Source organism: Chiloscyllium plagiosum, chromosome 41, assembly GCF_004010195.1.
Source record: "Chiloscyllium plagiosum isolate BGI_BamShark_2017 chromosome 41, ASM401019v2, whole genome shotgun sequence".
NCBI lineage: Eukaryota > Metazoa > Chordata > Chondrichthyes > Orectolobiformes > Hemiscylliidae > Chiloscyllium > Chiloscyllium plagiosum.
The window spans coordinates 19364179-19381687 of record NC_057750.1 but is presented as its reverse complement, the minus strand read 5'-3'; the positions used below and the strand labels follow the sequence as shown (position 1 = coordinate 19381687).

At 44.1% G+C, this 17509-nt stretch overlaps 1 protein-coding gene across 1 annotated transcript in view; it reads right to left on the bottom strand.

The window, feature by feature from the left end:
* The window catches only part of LOC122542724 (tyrosine-protein kinase receptor UFO), a 176253-nt gene that overhangs the window by 152738 nt on the left and 6006 nt on the right, over positions 1 to 17509 (bottom strand). Inside the window, exons 2-4 of the mRNA XM_043680699.1 lie at positions 10170 to 10365; positions 8054 to 8154; positions 5075 to 5257 (exon numbers count right to left, since the gene is read on the bottom strand). Of these exons, the coding sequence (XP_043536634.1) occupies positions 5075 to 5257; positions 8054 to 8154; positions 10170 to 10365 (480 nt within the window). The remainder of the gene's footprint in view (positions 1 to 5074; positions 5258 to 8053; positions 8155 to 10169; positions 10366 to 17509) is intronic.

Genomic DNA, 17509 nt, shown 5'->3' with positions numbered 1-17509 from the left:
CTCAGGCTGAGGTCTGGCTCAGGAATGCGGAGAATTCTCTGAATAAACATGCTGTATTTCCTTCTACAATGAGCTCCAGATGAGACTGCTCTCAGATCCAGCTGTCTGAGTGAGTGTTCTTGACTCACACTGTGGACTGACAGTGCATTGACAGAGCAGTATAGATAGTCTCCCGAATGCAATCTCCAGAGAAAGTAGGTTTAGAGGAAGGAGAGGACAATACAGGGCAGGCAGGCAAACAAGACTTTAGACTGGCCACAGTTTCATCAATCCAAAGCATAAAGTGGCCAGTAGATGAACAATTCCACAGCAGTAGGGAGTGAGAGTATGGGGAGAATCAGACAGCAAACTTCAGGAACAAAATTCGATCAGACAGATGACAGAATTATTGATGATGAGTCCATCCGACAATTTCGCTCTCCTTTTCAATGGATTGGATGAACCAAGCTAATATAAGTCAAGGTACAAAATTTTCGTGGAATATTTCTTTCCCAACCGGTGAACCTTGCTGGTTATTGACGTAAGAAGGGACAGGTAGTGAAGTATTAAACAGAGGAAGACCAATGTTTTCATCACTCTCTTCTCACCCTCAGAATGTCCCAAACCACCTTCTGGCCAATGCAGTTTGTAAGGAGCTTCAACCTTGTTATTTGGGAAATGAACCAGTCATAGAGTCATACAGCACAGAAACAGACCCTTTGATCCAACCAATCCATGCTGGCCATTATCCCAAACTAAACTATTTCTAGTTGCCTACATATGGCCCATATTGCTCCAAATATTTCTTATTCACATACCTATCAAAATTCTTTTAAATGTTGTAAATGTACCCATATCCTCTGGAAGTTCATTTCATACATAAACCACCTTCTGTGTAAAAAATGTTGCCCTTCATGTCTTTCTTAAATCTTTCTTCTCTCGCCTTAAAAAATATGGTCTTGACGAAAGTGAGGACTGCAGATGCTGGAGATTAGTCAAGATTAGAGTGGTGCTGGAAAAGCACAGCAGGTCAGGCAGCATCTAAGGAATTCCTGATGAAGGGCTCCTGCCCGAAACATCGATTTTCCTGCTCCTCAGATGCTGCCTGACCTGCTGCGCTTTTCCAGCACCACTCTAATCTTGACTTAAAAATATGGCCCTCAGTCAATGTGCACATAGCAGATCCGATAAATGTCAATGACATGTCAAACGGTTAATTTAGTTCTTTTTGATGACGATTGATGGAGATCTCTACTCTTAAGCAAACTAGTGCTGTAGAAACCTATTAATCTACTTCAGAGTGCAGGTAGGACCTGAATCTTATCAAACAGGCTAGATCTCCTTCATGCAGTGCTCCCTTAGCGTCAACCCTCTGACAGCAAGGCAACCTTCAGCACTGACTCTCTAATAGGCCGGTCCTTCCTTACCATGGACTTTGTGACAGTGCAGACCTATATCAGTCCTGACCCTCTGGTAGGGCAGTGTTCCCTCAGCACTGATCGGCTGACAGGGTAGCACTCCCTCCATGCTGACCCTATGACAAGATGGCACTCCCTCAGCAGTGGCACTCCCTCAGCACTGACACTCCCTAAGTGTGGCGCTTCCTCAGTACTGACCCTCCAACAGTTTGGCATTCCCTCAGTACCGACCCTCCAACAGTGTGGTGCTCCCTCATACTGACCCTCTGATAGTACGGTACTCCCTCAGTACTGACCATCTGACAGTGCAGCACTCCCTCAGCACTGATCCTCCGACAGTGTGGCACTCCCTCAGCACTTGCCCTCCGACAGTGCAGCACACCCTCAGCACTGACTCTCCGACTGTGCAGCACTCCCTCAGCACTGACCCTCTAACAGTGCAGCACTCCCTCAGCAGTGACCCTCCAACAGTGCAGCGCTCCCTCAGCACTGACCCTCTGACAGTGCAGCGCTCCCTCAGCACTGACCCTCCAACAGTATAGCACTTCACCCATCCTGAACCTCTGACAGGATTGAGAGTTTCTCTTTAGACTTTCATTCATGACCTATGAATGTAAAACAAAAGGCTGTAATCTGGGGAGTGAATGAGCTCAGAGCTTTCCTGGTATAGTCTACCCTCAGCAGGCCTGCCAGTGTCTGGAGCCTGAAAGCTCACGGCATTCACATCCTGAACACAGAAGTGAAACAACAATCAGTCTCTGGGGTGCACTGTTCACACTTGTTCAAGTGAAAGCTTCCATGTTTGACCATGTTGGAGGATTTCTTCCCACCATATTTGAAATTATCCTGCTCCTTATCACTATGCCTCACTCTCAGCTCAGTCAAAATGCTCACTCACTGTGACAATAATAAAACTCTGAGTGAGGCCACACAGAGAGGAACACATTGAGATAAGTGATCGATTCTCTCAGGTGATGTGTTCGCATGCGACTGTGTGAAAGACTGAACAGTGAGCATCATTTCAGGCTACAGAGCCTTGGGCTACAGTGCTCTTGTCATGTGATTAAATGGGACTGAATGGGTTTGAAGGAGCAGTTCCCAACTCTCCAGGAATGACCTGGTATCTCCAGGAACTAACATTCACTGGCAGTGGCTGATGCGCCCTTTGAAAGGCAAGGGAGTCAAGGACTATGGGAGGGAAAGACAGTGGAGCTGAGACCACAAACTATTCTGCGGTGATCTGACGAATGGTGGAACAGGCTCGAAGGGCTGAATGGCTTTCTGCTTCAAAGTCCTACACACCTATGCTCAGTCCCCTGGGACCGACAGTTTTCTCGCATCCATCATCACTAAAAATCAGTTTGTCTGCCAATATATCCTACAGCTGTTTGTGGGATCTTACTGTGTATGAATTGACTTGGTTTTAAAGGTCTTTGGGATAACTTTAGGTCACAAATGGTACTGTGTAAAAATGCAAGTCTCCCTCCTTTCACCTGGATTACATGGAGAAAATATTTCATGACAAAAGGACAACACGATGTGATCAGACAGTCAACTCCTTTTGTGTATCGTGACGTGAATCCTAACCCTCATTCAGTGGAATGAGGGAGTCTCTTCAGAGATCATTCTGCTGTTTCAGTGAGGCACAGGATCATTTGAGGACAGCATCACCAGCAACAACTGGAGCCTGTGATTGGAACAGAATTGCAGGTTCTGGCTCAAGTTAATCGCCCTGTACTTAACACTTATTTATAGCAATGTCTCTGAGTTTGGATCCAATTTAGTGCACACACTGGGACAGCAAAGAACAAAAGTGGTGAGGGGACAGAGAGTCATGCAGCAGAAGAAATTCAAAGAGGAGTGAGGAGTTAAACTGAGGAGGGAAGATTTCACTCCATTCCAGCTGGTTACTTTGCCTCATTCACTTGATTGGTCTCAATTACAAAGGCTCCAAACTATCCCTCTTGGTTTCACCTTCAATGAACTCAAACTCATCCAAAACTCTGCTGCCAGGGTCCAAACTCATGCAAAATCCTCTTTGCTCATTACTCCCGTTTCTCACTACATTCCCCCAATAACATTTCAGATTTAAAAATCCATGTCACTTTTTATAATCCCTTCAGAATCTTTTCCTTTCCCCTGTCTCTGTGTCCTTCTCCGAGCCTCAGGACCTCAGCACCCTTTCAATCCTGGCCTTGTGTGTATCTCCAATTTTAACAGTAGTCCCTACAGTGGAAACTGTGCCTTCAGTGGCCAAGGACCTAAGCTCTGGAATTTCTGACTGAAACCTCTCTGCTTCACTCACTGCCTGTCGGATGTCTTTGAATAACCACCTCTCTAATGAAACTTTTAGTACTTAGTTACCAACTGCTTCTTACATAGCTTACTATCAAAATTGCTTTGGTAAGCATGTCTGTAAAACCGTGGGGATGGCTTACTACATCCAAGGTTCCACATGGTTATATAAATACAGTCGAAGAAAACAATATTTTGAGCTACAGAAAATAACCAACTGGAGGTATGCTGTGTGGCAACAAAACACACATAACTGGAGCAGAAATAGGCCATTCAGCCCCTCAAGCCTGCTCTACCATTCAATGGGACTGTGGCTGATCACCCTACTCAGTATTTGTTCCCACTTTCACCCCGAGCCCTTTGGTCCCACTCCCCCTAAGAACTTGATTTAACTCCTTCTTTCTGAAAACATTAAATAATTTGAGCCATAACTACTTTGATTAGATTAGATTAGATTAGATTAGATTACTTACAGTGTGGAAACAGGCCCTTCGGCCCAACAAGTCCACACCGACCCGCCGAAGCGCAACCCACCCATACCCCTACAGTTACCCTTTACCTAACACTACGGGCAATTTAGCATGGCCAATTCACCTGACCTGCACATCTTTGGACTGTGGGAGAAAACCAGAGAAAACCCACGCAGACACGGGGAGAACGTGCAAACTCCACACAGTCAGTCGCCTGAGTCGGGAATTGAACCCGGATCTCTGGCGCTGTGAGGCAGCAGTGCTAACCACTGTGCCACCATGCTGCCCACAAATGACTTCGATTTCCTACAATGTGGAAGCAGGCCCTATGGCCCAACACCAATCCTCCAAAGAGTAACCCACCCAAACCCCTTTGCTCTCTAATTAACAATTTAAGCATAGCTAACTCAACTACCCTGTCGGTCCTTGCACTATGGGCAGAAACCAGAGCATACCCATGCAGACACAGGGTGAATGTGCAAACCCGATGCAGTTACCCGAGGTTGGAATCGAACCCGGGAGCCTGGTGCTGTGAGGTAACATTGCTAAACTACTGAGCCACCGTGCTGCCGACACATACTTCCTATGGCAGAGAATTTCACAGGCTGACCATTCTCTGGATGAAGAAATTTCTATTCATCCCAGTCCTCAATGACCTACCCTGTACCATTAAACTGTGATCCCCAGTCATCAGGAATATCCTTCCTGTGTTTACCCTGTCTAGCCCATTTTGAATTTTATAGGTGTCTATGAGATCCTCCCACATTCTTCTCAACTCCAGTGAACCTAGGGCTAATGGAACCAGTCTCTCTTCTTAGAAATGGAGCATGTGAGGGGGAGGAGTTGGAGCTTGGTTTATGTTGGTGAGTATGTTGCTGAGTAAACTCATCCCTCCTCAGACCATGTCCTAACCTTGGATGAAGAGGGTTGATGGTGAGATTGCTGTAGTTTTCTCCCCAACGCGTACGGGCATCCCATCCTGTAGCCACATCAGCTCCTTCAATTCTGGCGATCCTGCGGCAGCACAGCTCAGGTTAAAAGGCTCATCCCTGTGCACGTGGGCATCCTGTGGCTCCTTGGTGAAGTGGGGCAACCCTGAGGGGGAAGAGATTGGAGGGGGGAAGAAGAAAAAAAAAGACACGGTGGTCAGAACATCAGACAGCCATTGCGTTAATCATAGTTAAAAATCACGCAACACCAGGTTATAGTCCAACAGTATAACCTGGTATTGTGTGATTTTTAACTTTGTACACCCCAGTCCAACACCGGCATCTCCAAATCAAGGCAATACATAACATTTCCAAAGTTTGTATCGCTAAAACGTCAAAAATCCTCAACACTCTTGAGAAGAAAGGCCTAAAAAGGAGAGAGACAGACAGAGAGCAGAATTTTCTCCTGCCTGATAGCAAGAGAAAGGAATAATGGGGTGAGTTTGTCCTGGAGAGAAATGCAACCCCTTCCCATATCGTTGTCAACCAAGTGCTGAAAGAGAGACTATCTTTTGGAGAAGTTTATGACTTGCCAACAATTAAGGCTCTTAACTGGTCAATCAACAGCCGCTTAAGGGAGGTCACGCCTCCACTATTTTTGGGGTTCAGCAGCAGGCAGGAATGGTTTCTAGCTTCTGGACTAGAAAACCATGGCAACCAATCTGCTGAGTTAAGGCTTGGTCTCCAATTGCTCCAACCTGGTGACTGTAGGCACAGATGGAGAGAGGGCAAGGTACGGCATCTGAAAGCCAGTTCTCTTCTAAACCCTGACCAGCTTTTCCATAACACCTGCCACATGAAGACTGCTGCCTTGCTGCTTCGGAGGACAAGTTAAGTAAATTGGGCCTGTACTCGTTGGATGTTAAGAAGGATGAGAGGTGACCTTATTTAAGCACACAAGTTTCTGAGCGTACTTGACAGGGTAGATATGGAAAGGTTGTTTCCCCCTGTCAGAGAGTCCAGGACCAGAGGGCATCATTTCAGAATAAGAGGTTGCATATTTAAAAGAATAAGGAGGAATTTCTTCTCTCAAAGGGTAATGAATCTGTGGAATTCTTTACCACTTCAGCTGCCCCTCACATTCCCACAAGGACATGCAAATCCTGGACCTCCTCCACCACCAAATCAAAGCCATCCAGCAACCAGAGGAAGAACGTCTCATCTTCTGCCTCGGGACTCAACAACAATATTGCATCAACATTGACTAAACCTGTTTTCAAATCTCCCCTCCCACCTACTCTATCCCAGATACAGCCCTCCAACTCCGTACCACCCTCTTGACCTGTGCTACCTGTCCATCTTCTTTCCCACCTATCTGCTCCACCCACCCTTCTGACCTATCACATTTACTCCCACCCCCAACCGCCTTCCCAGCTACCTTTCCCCAGCCTCACCCCGACTCTCCAACTTATCTTTCCGCCCACTTCCCATCCTACATTCCTAATGAAGGGCTTATGCCTGAAACGTCCACTCTCCTGCTCCTCAGATGCTGACCTGCTGTGCCTTTTCCAGAACCACCCTTTTCGACTCTGACTCTCCAGCATCTGCAGTCCTCATTTTCTCCATGTGATGGCTACTGAGGCTGGGTCATTAAATATATTCATGGTTGAGACAGCCAGATATTTAATCATTCAGGAAATCAAGGGTTATGGGAAAAAGGCGGGAAAGTGGAGTTGAGATGATCTGATCTCATTGACTGGCAGGACAGACTCAATGGGCTGAATGGCCTAATTTTGCTCCTATGTTTTACAATCTTGTGGACAAGAAGCTAAATTACTGACCTTCTTGTTGCTTGACCCCTCAAGGAGAAAACCTCAGCCAATGGTGTCTCTTTTCAGTGGGGTAGCATCTGTGTTGTAGTCTCTGATTTGTCCAGCAACTTGCCCACACTCTGCCTGTCAGCTCTTCAAGAGCTGATTGGTGGTCAGTGCAGTGAGTTTTACTATCATTAGGAGAGGCCTGCTACTTGGCGCAAACAACCTGCCCCATACTTTGAAGAATTATCAGAAAGTCACATCCAGGGAGATTTAGTGAGGACACTTTATGCTTTACTGCTGTTGTAGCTGAAGGCTATAGCCACAGATAGCAGAGTGCAGGAAACTGGCAATCACGTTGAAACTAAATTTGGAGTTCAGAGATTTCATAGTTGGAGGAAAGGGTGAGGGGTTAGCTGTGGGACTGGAGGAGCACATAGAGAGGAAGAAACAGACAGACAAAAGGATGGATTTTGAGTCTAAAGGTGACAAAAGAGTGTTTGAAAATTCCAAGTCCAAGAAACGATGGCAGTATTGTGTCAGTGACACCTGGATTAGTGTCTCAAAACTCAGCTCAGGGACAAGTAAGAATCCAAGGATTGTGGGGGTCAGTAGCTTGCCTTTAACCTGCATTTGGAGATCAAGGATGGAATCAGGACCATGGGAGATCACGTGGGTGGACAGAGGAAGGACCTCCCTGCTCACAATCAAGTGTTACCAGCATTGAACAGCAGTTTACAGGGAGGTAGAAAGAGGTAGAGAAAGATAAAGAAACAGGATGAAAGAGAAAGAAAGACAGAAAAAGAAAGAATGAAGGATAGAAAGAGAGAGAGAGAGAAAGAGAGAGAGAGAGAGAGAAAGAGACAAATAAGGAGACAGAGGAATGAGTATCTGGAATATATTGCCCATTACATCCAATATCCCTAACACTTCCAGCCTGACCTTAATGCCATCTTCCCAACAGAAGGCACTGCATCGGGAGACACAGAGACTAAGGGTAGTTTTCCTCTCTTCCTCAATGTGGCCAGGTCAGTCAACTTACTACAGTCCAGATTTGAAGTTGCGATGGACTGACTTGCTTCCTAACACACTGCACAGCTTTCATAGTCCCAACATCAACTCAGCATTTAAAAGGATCAATGACTCACCTTCAATTTCTAGCTGAGCTTCTTTGGAGATAATTTCTTTGCCTTTCACTGAAGTGATGCACCGATAACTCCCAGCATCTGTTCGGTGGATTGAGGGAATGCTATGAACGAAGACAGGATATTAAATGTTGGAAGCAGAAAATAAGTAAGCGAGTGAGCTGGAGTCAGGTGACAGTCATGGGTCAGGAGGTCTAATAATCACCTCTGACTGTTAAATTTGTGAATTCAGCAATTTGATCAAAAGCTCAAGGTTGACACTATTCTGTTATCTACCTTCAACACTATTTCTGCTGCAGGAACACTCACTCCAGGTTTTTATCTCCAGACTTAACACTTCAATACTCTTGTTAGGACATAGGGTAAGCCCTGCTGCTCAATTTAACCCAGCAACGCAGAAAAGATTTATCCCATGCAGTAATCTGAAAATTCAATAGCCAAGAACTAGTTAAAGTAAAAATTAACAACTTTATTTATTAAAGTATAACAGAGAATAATTAACTAACAACTATTTACAATTCCTTCTTCTAACCTATCTTTTACCTTCCCCTCTATAATACTAGTCAGATAAAACTCCCGATTAAGATTAACAAAACACTTCTTATCTGAAAACCAGGCAGCTTTCGGTTCTTCTCTGTATTCTTGTCTTCTGTTCTTCTTCTTGGGGATTCTGCTTCACATGTTATAGATCGATAAAGATACCTTTAAGAGAGCTAGTTTTCAGGCAGTCTTTACATGCTGCTAGTTTGGCAGTTCTCTCAACTGTTCAATGTTCCCCAGCCTTACACCCCCAAAGCATCAGATTGTGTCAGTGGCTTTAAAGATTGTCAATATACTCAATTCAAATTTGATAGGCATTTGGTATTTTGGGGCTTTAATTTAAACTGATTGGCCGAATTTGAATTTGTTTTTGTCTCATAGCAACTCAGCCAGTGCTATCTGTTCTGAACCAAATGTTATATTGTAAAGTCTCCAGCATTCAGTGTGCTTGCCAAGTCCTTCACTCTCTTAAAGGTACAGTCCACTTCTACATATTCATAACACTCTCCTGGCCATCGTTTGCATGTTGACAAATTTCAGCTCCTCCAATAAGTAAATCCCAGATCAATCAATGTTCCAATTATTCCTTGTACTTGTCCTTCTGGACCCATATCAGTTCCAGTCTCCACAATCTTTAAAATCAAATTTCTACATTTAGATCTTTCAACTGCCCCATCCCTCCCTCAGTCTCAGAGACCCCAAACATTTAATTTTCCTGACACTGCCTTTTTAGCCATTCTTTGCAACAACTTTACCACTGGAGGCTGTGACTTCAGCTATCTCAGCTCCTCACTTTGCACCTCACTACCCCCCTCTCAATCTTTAAGGCCTTTCTCAAAACAATTCAGTTTGTGATCATTTCCCAGTATTTAAATCTTGGGCTTGCAGTATACCTGCTCTTCCAGAATACCTGGAGGCATCTCTGCATGTTGAAGGTATTATATCAATGCAAGTTATTTTGTGTTGTTACTGAGTGCACACATTTTAACCATTTGTGACATCTAAAATGGGATAGAGTCATAGAGTCAAGGAGACGTACAGCATGGAAACAGACCCTTCCATCCCACTCCTCCATGCTGACTAGATATCCTAAATTAATCTAGTCCCATTTGCCAGCATTTGGCCCATATCCCTGTAAACCCTTTCTATTCATGTACCCATCCAGATGCCTTTGAAATGTACCAGCCTCCACCACTTCCTCTGGCAGCTCATTCCATTCACGCACCACCCTCTGCAAGAATATGTTGCCCCTTAGGTCCCTTTTAAACTTTTCCCTTCTCACCCTAAACCTACGCCCTCTCATTCTGGATTCTCTCACTCTAGGGAAAAGATTTTGTCTATTGACCCTTCCCATGCCCCTCATGATTTTATAAACCTCTATAAGGTCACTCCATAGCTCCCGACGCTCCAGGGAAAATAGGCCCAACCTATTCAGCCTCTCCCTGTAACTCAAAACCAAGGGAAGTTGCACCAACAGTTCCAAATTGGCCTAACCATATCAGGATATGGCAAACCACCATTTAAATCAGATAATGAACATTGGGCACTGTTCTATTTCACACTCGTGGGCTGCAATTACCTTAATTCACTGATGGCCAGCCATTCATCATCACTCATTGGCACCAGAACTTGGTTGACATCCCCCTGGTACAGAGCCCCATCTCGTTGCCAATTTATTTCGGGAAGCTCCCCCATCACCCGAATTGAGCAGCGTAACTTTACTTCCTTTCCCTGGAAGGATACGATACTCTCGGGATCCTGCAGGAAGGGCACATCTGCATGAGAAAAATAAACAGGAGCGTTTTTGTTATTAATTCTCAAGAACTGGACATTATCGCATTCTTTTCTGAGCAAAAGTTACAAATCAGACACATAAATGGTGCACAACATCATTTCAAGTTTATTTTAAGATAGGTTTGTTCATCAGTCAGATTGGTTACAAGGGTTAGGAAGTTACATTGCAACTTTATGAGACTTGGGTTTGGCCACACTGAGAGTATTTAGCTTCAATTCTGGTCCTCACATTACAGGAAGGATATGGAGGCTTTGAAGAGGGTGCAGAAGAGGTTTACCAGGATGCTGCCTGGATTAGAGGGCATGAGCTATAAGGAGGGGCTAGAAGAACTCAAGCTGTTTTCTCTGGAGCAATAGAGGCTGAGGGGAGACTTGATCGAAATCTGTAAAATCATGAGATGCATAGATAGAGTTGATAGTCAGAATCTTTTTCCCAGAGTTGAAATGTGTAACACTAGGGGGCATGCATTTAAGGTGAGAGGGGAAAGTTCAAAGGAGATGTGAGAGGCAGTTTTTTTTACACAGCGCGTGGTAGGAGTCTGGAACGCACTGCCAGGGGTGGTGCTGTAGGCAGATACGATAGGGGTATTTAAGGGATAAGCACATATATATGCAAGGAATGGAGGAATATGGACCAAGGGCAGACAGAAGGGATTAGTTTAATTTGGTGTCATGTTTGGCACAACATCTTAGGCTGAAGGGCCCATTGCTGTATTTTACAGTTCTATATTCTGACAGAAGCTCAGTACTTGCAGCTATGGAGAAACATAAATTTACCTCACTCTAAACCTATCGCAAGGTGTAACCTTAACTGGGCACTGGTCACATTGTCCATGTCCTGATATTGGCTCATGAGCATGCCCACCTCTTAAAGTGATATCCCAACAGGCATTTTAGCCATCTTCAGCTGCCCTAGAGAAGGTGCTGCTAGGACTCCATCTTGAACTAGCAGTGTCTTTAAGCTAAAGATGTTGAGGGAAGGAAGAAGTACCAAGTATGAGTTCCAAGGACAGTAAAGGAAGGCTATTGTACATCTCCTTTGGGATGCCATGTGATTTTGAAGTGCTTTCTCTTAATATTTGTTTATGGGATGTGGACATCACTGGCTAGGCCCCCATTTATTGTCAGTCTCTAATTTCCCAGACGGCCATTAAAGATCAATCACATTGCTGTGCGTCTAGTGTCACATGTAGTAAAGGCAACAGATTTCCTCCCCTGAAAGGGATAAATGAATCTTATTGGCTTTTACTGCTTTCATCACCACATGAACAGGATGGATTAGATTCTTAAGTAGACCCAGAACATTACCTAGGTCTCTAGGTTAATAGTCCAACAATGTTACCAAGAGGCCATCTCCTCCCAAAGATGGGTTTCTATTGACAATCACCAGTGTTTACACAGTCACCATTAACCGAGCTTTTAGATTTATTCCATTTCTTTGTAATTTGGACCCATGTCATCTGAACATTAGCTGATTACTGATCCAGTGTCATTACCACTACACCACCCTGTTGTTCTCCCATGAGCAAGTGGCGAGGATCTGCTGAGAAAGTGCTGGAGGCAGATTTGTTTGTAGTTTTCACACGGGATTTGGACAATTGTATGAAAAGAAAACAATATGGCAGGCCCAGGGGCAAAAGTGGAAAACTGGGAATGTGAAAACCATTTGCAGAGAACCAGCACTGACACAATTTGCTGAATGGCCTCTCTCTGGACACTCAGACTTTCTGTGCCTCCTGTACATCATCCATTTAGTTGGAGGAGTCTGTGGGCCTGGGAAAGGGCCCAGGGAAGTTGCTGCTGTTCCACTTGTACACAGCCACTGGAAATGATAACATCATACACCGCGTGGACAAATATCAGTACATCAGAATGAGAAACAGCCTGGACTTGCATGTGGGTCATATTATCAGACCAAAGCAACACATCTGGTGAGAAATATGCCATTACATCATGTACTGGAAGCATAGCAGCAGACAAATCTCCTCGATGAAAGTTTGAAAACAACCAAACCCAAGTCACGGCAACAATAAAAGGTGCATCACTCATGAAGGGTTTCACAAACTGTCTGTGATGAATTGTCCCTTAATTGACAGAGAGCAGAGCTCATCCATTCAACCCCTTCAGATTGTTCCATCATTCAGTCAGGTTATGGCTCATTTCTACACCCCTCCAGTGACCCCTGTCACTGACCCAAATCTCATACCTCAATAAACAAATCTTATCAACTGTAGCGCAGAAAATGTCAATTGTTCCGGCATCATCAGCCATTAGCAAAGAGAATTCCAGGTTTTAAAAATTTCTTTCTACAAGGAAAGAGCCCTTCTCACCTCACTCTGTGATGGTGTGTCTCTAATTTAATAGATTTTGCAATTTCTGTCTCAGCCTACTGTGGCACACATGGTAGTGCAATCATTTGTTTAAAAAATGGGGTTCAAATCCTGCTGTAAAAAAGATTAAAGGCTGGCACTCTTGTGTGGTATGTTGTGGACTGCTGTACACTGACAGAGGGGCTATCTTTCAGATCAATATGTCACAGAACCATTACAGCACAAAAGAAGGCCAATTAAATCATCACTGTTGCACCAGCTCTAATTACCAATCTCCTGGCTCTTCCCCATATCACTGCACACCATTCCTAGTCTAAAGAATTATCCAATGCCCTCTTGAATCCCTCAGCATGGAAACAGACCCTTCCATCCAGCTGATCCACACTGACCATATTTCTAAGCAAAAAACTACTCCCACCTGCCTGCATTTGGCCCATATCCCTCCAAATCTTTCCTATTCATGCACTTATCCAAATGTCTTTTAAATATTCCAATTGTACCTGCATCCACCACTTCCTATGGAAGTTCAATCCACACATGAACCACACTCTGTGTGAAAAACCTGTCCCTCGTATCCTTTTTAAAACTTCCTCACCTTAAAAATATAATCCCTGGTTTTGAACATCCCCACCCCTAGGAAAAAGACCCTTGCTATTCACCTTATCTACGCCCCTCATGATTTTATAAATCTGCAGAAGGTCATCCCTCAACCTCCTGCACTCCAGTGAATAAAGTCCCAGCTTATTCAGTCTATTTTTATAACTCAAACACTCCGTTCCCAACAATATCCTGATGAATCTTTTCTGAACCCTCTCCAATTTTATAACATCCTTCCTATAACCTGCCTCCACGACATTTCCACATACCAGCTGGAATATTTTGAGTAAAATATTAGAGACCTTGTTGGATAGAAGCAATCCCACGACATTAATAATGCTAAAACTAAACAGACTATCTGCTCACACTGTTTTTGGGCGGGAGCTTGTTTTGTGCGTCTTGCGTCTCCTATATGACAGCAACAATTACACTTCAAAAGTATTTCATGGGTTGTAAAGCACTTTGAGAGGTCCGCTGGTCTTGAAAGGTGCTAGAGAAATGCAAGCTTTTTCTCAATCTGGAGCCCAGAACCAGATGAATTAGCTTCTCCATTTCTCATCCTGTAAAATTCTTCTATAATTTTAACCAGTCAGATAGCCACTCAAATTTCAACACAGCAACACAGTAATTAGCTCACCATTTAACTGTTTAAACTCCGTAATATTCTGATAACTCTACTGTCATTTCTCCCCCCCCCACCTCATTGATGTCCTTCCTGAAATATAGTACCCAAACCAGAATAAGTGACTCCTGATCTAACCCTGCTTATGAACAAATGAATTTTCACTTCCAGACTTTCTGTTGAAGCCTCCTTCAGATACAGGCTAACATTCCATTCATCGTTTTGACTACATTTTGTATCAATGCATTGTCCATTGACCTAGTCAAGCAAATAACTTCAGGCTTTGTGCTTCATAGTTTTTCAATAGAAACCTCTACTTGTCATCGAATCAGCACAGAAACAGCACTTTCAGCTCGCCATGAATGTGCCAACCAACAAACACCCCAACTCCATTAATCCCATTTACCTGCACTTGGTCCACGGACTGTGATGCCCTGGTATTAAGTGCAGTTTTCCTGATGCAGTATTCCGGCTTTTGCCCGAAACGTCGATTTTCCTGCTCCTCGGATGCTGCCTGACTTGCTGTGCTTTTCCATCACCACTCTGATCTAAACAAACATTAAATGCAGTAATGCCCTGGCATTAAGATGCTTTGTTGATGTTGTGGGCGTACCTGCCTCCATCACACCTCTCAGACACCGTATTCCATATTTCTTTCAGAATCTGGGTGAATTTTCTTTTCTCGGATCTTCTCAACCTTGCCTTAAAGCTATGCCTTCTGGTCTTAGAATGTCTGCCATAGAAAAAGATCCTCATGATGTCCTCTGTCTATGCTTCTTATAATTTTGTGTACTTCAATCAGATCTGCCCTCAGCCACTTCTGCTCCAAAAAAATAAACTCAATCTCTCCTCATAACTGAAATTTTCCATCCCAGGCAACATCCAGGTGAATCTCATCTGCACCCTTTCCAGCAATCACATCTTTCCGATAATGTGGCTGAAGCAACATGTTTGATAAATGCCACGAAGTCGAAAGCGTATATGTTCACTTTAAAATAGAAAGTATTTTCTGAATTTTGAAATAACCTTAAAATGCAGGCTCAGCTGCCCAAATGGAAAGGCTGGGAGATGAGCTGTTCCAAAATAGATAGCTGCAGCAAATGGCTGTGAAATGGATACCTGAGTTTTGGCTGCTGTTTTGACAATGATTTGAATTTAACCAATTAGTTTAAATTATGCCCAGGATAAAACCCAATCGAGTTTGAATTTATTGTTTTGACATCTGACCAATGAGATGGTATGATGTTGGAGGACATAAAAAACGAGGGCATTTTGAAAATTGGTCACAGAGAAATTGCTGTCGAGCCAGAAAACTAACTGCCCATCTAACATCCTGCTCTCAAAGAAATTAGAAAACACTCGCTGTCAAAGGTACCTTTTCATGTAAAACATACTCGCAGTAAAACAGAAAGAAGTCGACCCAGGGAGATCAGCAGCTGGAAGACTGAAGACAATGGAGACGACAAAGACTGTGTAGTTTTGAGATTAAGTTAATGTGATGTTTAATAATTGTGTTATTGGAACAGCATTTTTATACGTTGGGGTCAGAAAGTAAGTAGTTAAGAAAAGGGGGCTTAGGATTGTGAATAGTTTTTGTTTAGTGCTCACTATTGGAGTTAGGTAGAAACATTGTTATTTTTCTGTAAGTAGTTGAAGTGAGGAGTTCTCTGTCACTCCCACACACTTTTAACAGATTACGAGGTGAGGTGAGCTTTTCTGGGAGTTTGGTTATATTAACAGAGGGGTTCGACCTTCATGTTATAACAAAAAAAGCCTCATTCCTATATTCTACACCGACACTAATGAAGGCAAGCATTACTTCTGACTTCTTCACCACCCTGTCCATGTGTGCTGATGCTTTCAAGGATCTACGCACTTGAACACCAGGGTACCCTTTTTCCTCAATATTTCCGAAGAACCCACCATTCATTGTGTATATCCTTCTCTTATTCAACCTCCAAAATGCAGGATAAAATTCCGTCTGCCCATTGCTCTGCCCAATCTTCCGGCTGATCAATACCAGACTGTAGCTTGAGACCACACTCCTCAGTATCAAGGTGAGAGAGAAGTAGGAAGAGGGGGTGAGGGAACAAATCAAAATGGAGTTGGAATGCGGTCCTCATATTTTACAGGGACTGCTAAATGCACATCAAGGTCCCACTGATCTTTGGCACTTGCCTTGTTTGTCCTGCCCAACTGCATCATATTACATTTATCTGATTGAGTTCCATTGGCCATTAATCAGCCCATCTATATTCTCCTGTAACATTATGTAGCATCCATCAAGTTCTGAAGGCCCAGTGAGTGTCACAGTCGCTGAAATGCACCAACAGTGCCAAAAATTACTTTTTATTTCATTTTGACGAGCTGCCATTGGATGTTTTAGACAGTGTTCCTTTAAAGGTTGTTTGTCAGTGACATAGTAAGGTCACCATAGTCCCAGAGCACTGCTTTCTCAATAAAGAGCGATGGCTGATGGTTGTTTAACCTGAGGGTCACCATGCCTCAGGTGAGGGGTGGGTTTCAGGACGCGGGTCATGATGACTTCAGCTGGTGTGGAACTGAGCCAGTGCTGTTTTGTGTTACGTTGCTTTGGAAATCAGCCATCCAGCCAACTGAGCCAACCAATCGCCTACAGTTAAATATTTATTTAGCTTTTGGTTTATTCAAAGGAGAAGGAAGTACACTGGATAGGAGATAGGTATTGAGGTATCACTCTGTGAATAATTTCACTCCAGGTAAAGACTGGCCATGTTTCTTCCTTCAAGTCAGGTGTAAAACAATAAATACAGGAAAACTAGGAGATGAGAATTGCATTCAAATGGAACTGATGACTCTGAGTAATCAAGAAGCAGATGAGGGGGAAGCAGTGGTTCAGAGAGGAACTTGCAGGTGGCAGTGTTTCCCCTGTCCTTTTCGAGGGCAGAGGTTGCAACTTTCAAAGGAGCTGTTAACGGAGCTTTTGGTGAGTTCTTACAGCACATCATATAGATTGCACACTCAGCTGTCACAGGTTTGGCAGAGAAGAGGGAATAAATATTTAAGTTGGCGGCAATCAAGCACGCTTTATCTTGTATCAAGCTTCTTGAGTATTGTTGGAGCTGCAGTCATCCAGGCAAGTAATGAGCATTCCATCACATTTCTGACTTGAGCCTTCTAAGTGACAGACAGACTTTGGGATTCAGACCTGACTATGTTGAGGGCTTTTAATGGCAGTTCAGTCAGGAAGCTTGAAGCATGTGTATTGGGGGTTGGAATGTAGGGGTTGGGTTCAGGTTCTTTGGTCAAAACATTCACTGTATCATGGAGGGATCCATCATCAGAAACAGCAGCTTCAACTCAGAGCCACGACCCTGTCCCCACTCCTAATGCCTCCATTCACCTCACCACCCTGCCCCCACTCATAATGCCCCCATTCTCTCCACCACCTTGTCCCCGATCCTAATGCCCCCATTCATCCCTCCACCCTGTCCCCACACCTAATGCCCCCATTCACCCCTCCATCCTGTCCCCGCTCCTAATGCCCCCATTCTCCTCTCCACCCTGTCCCCGCACCTAATGCCTCCATTCATCCCT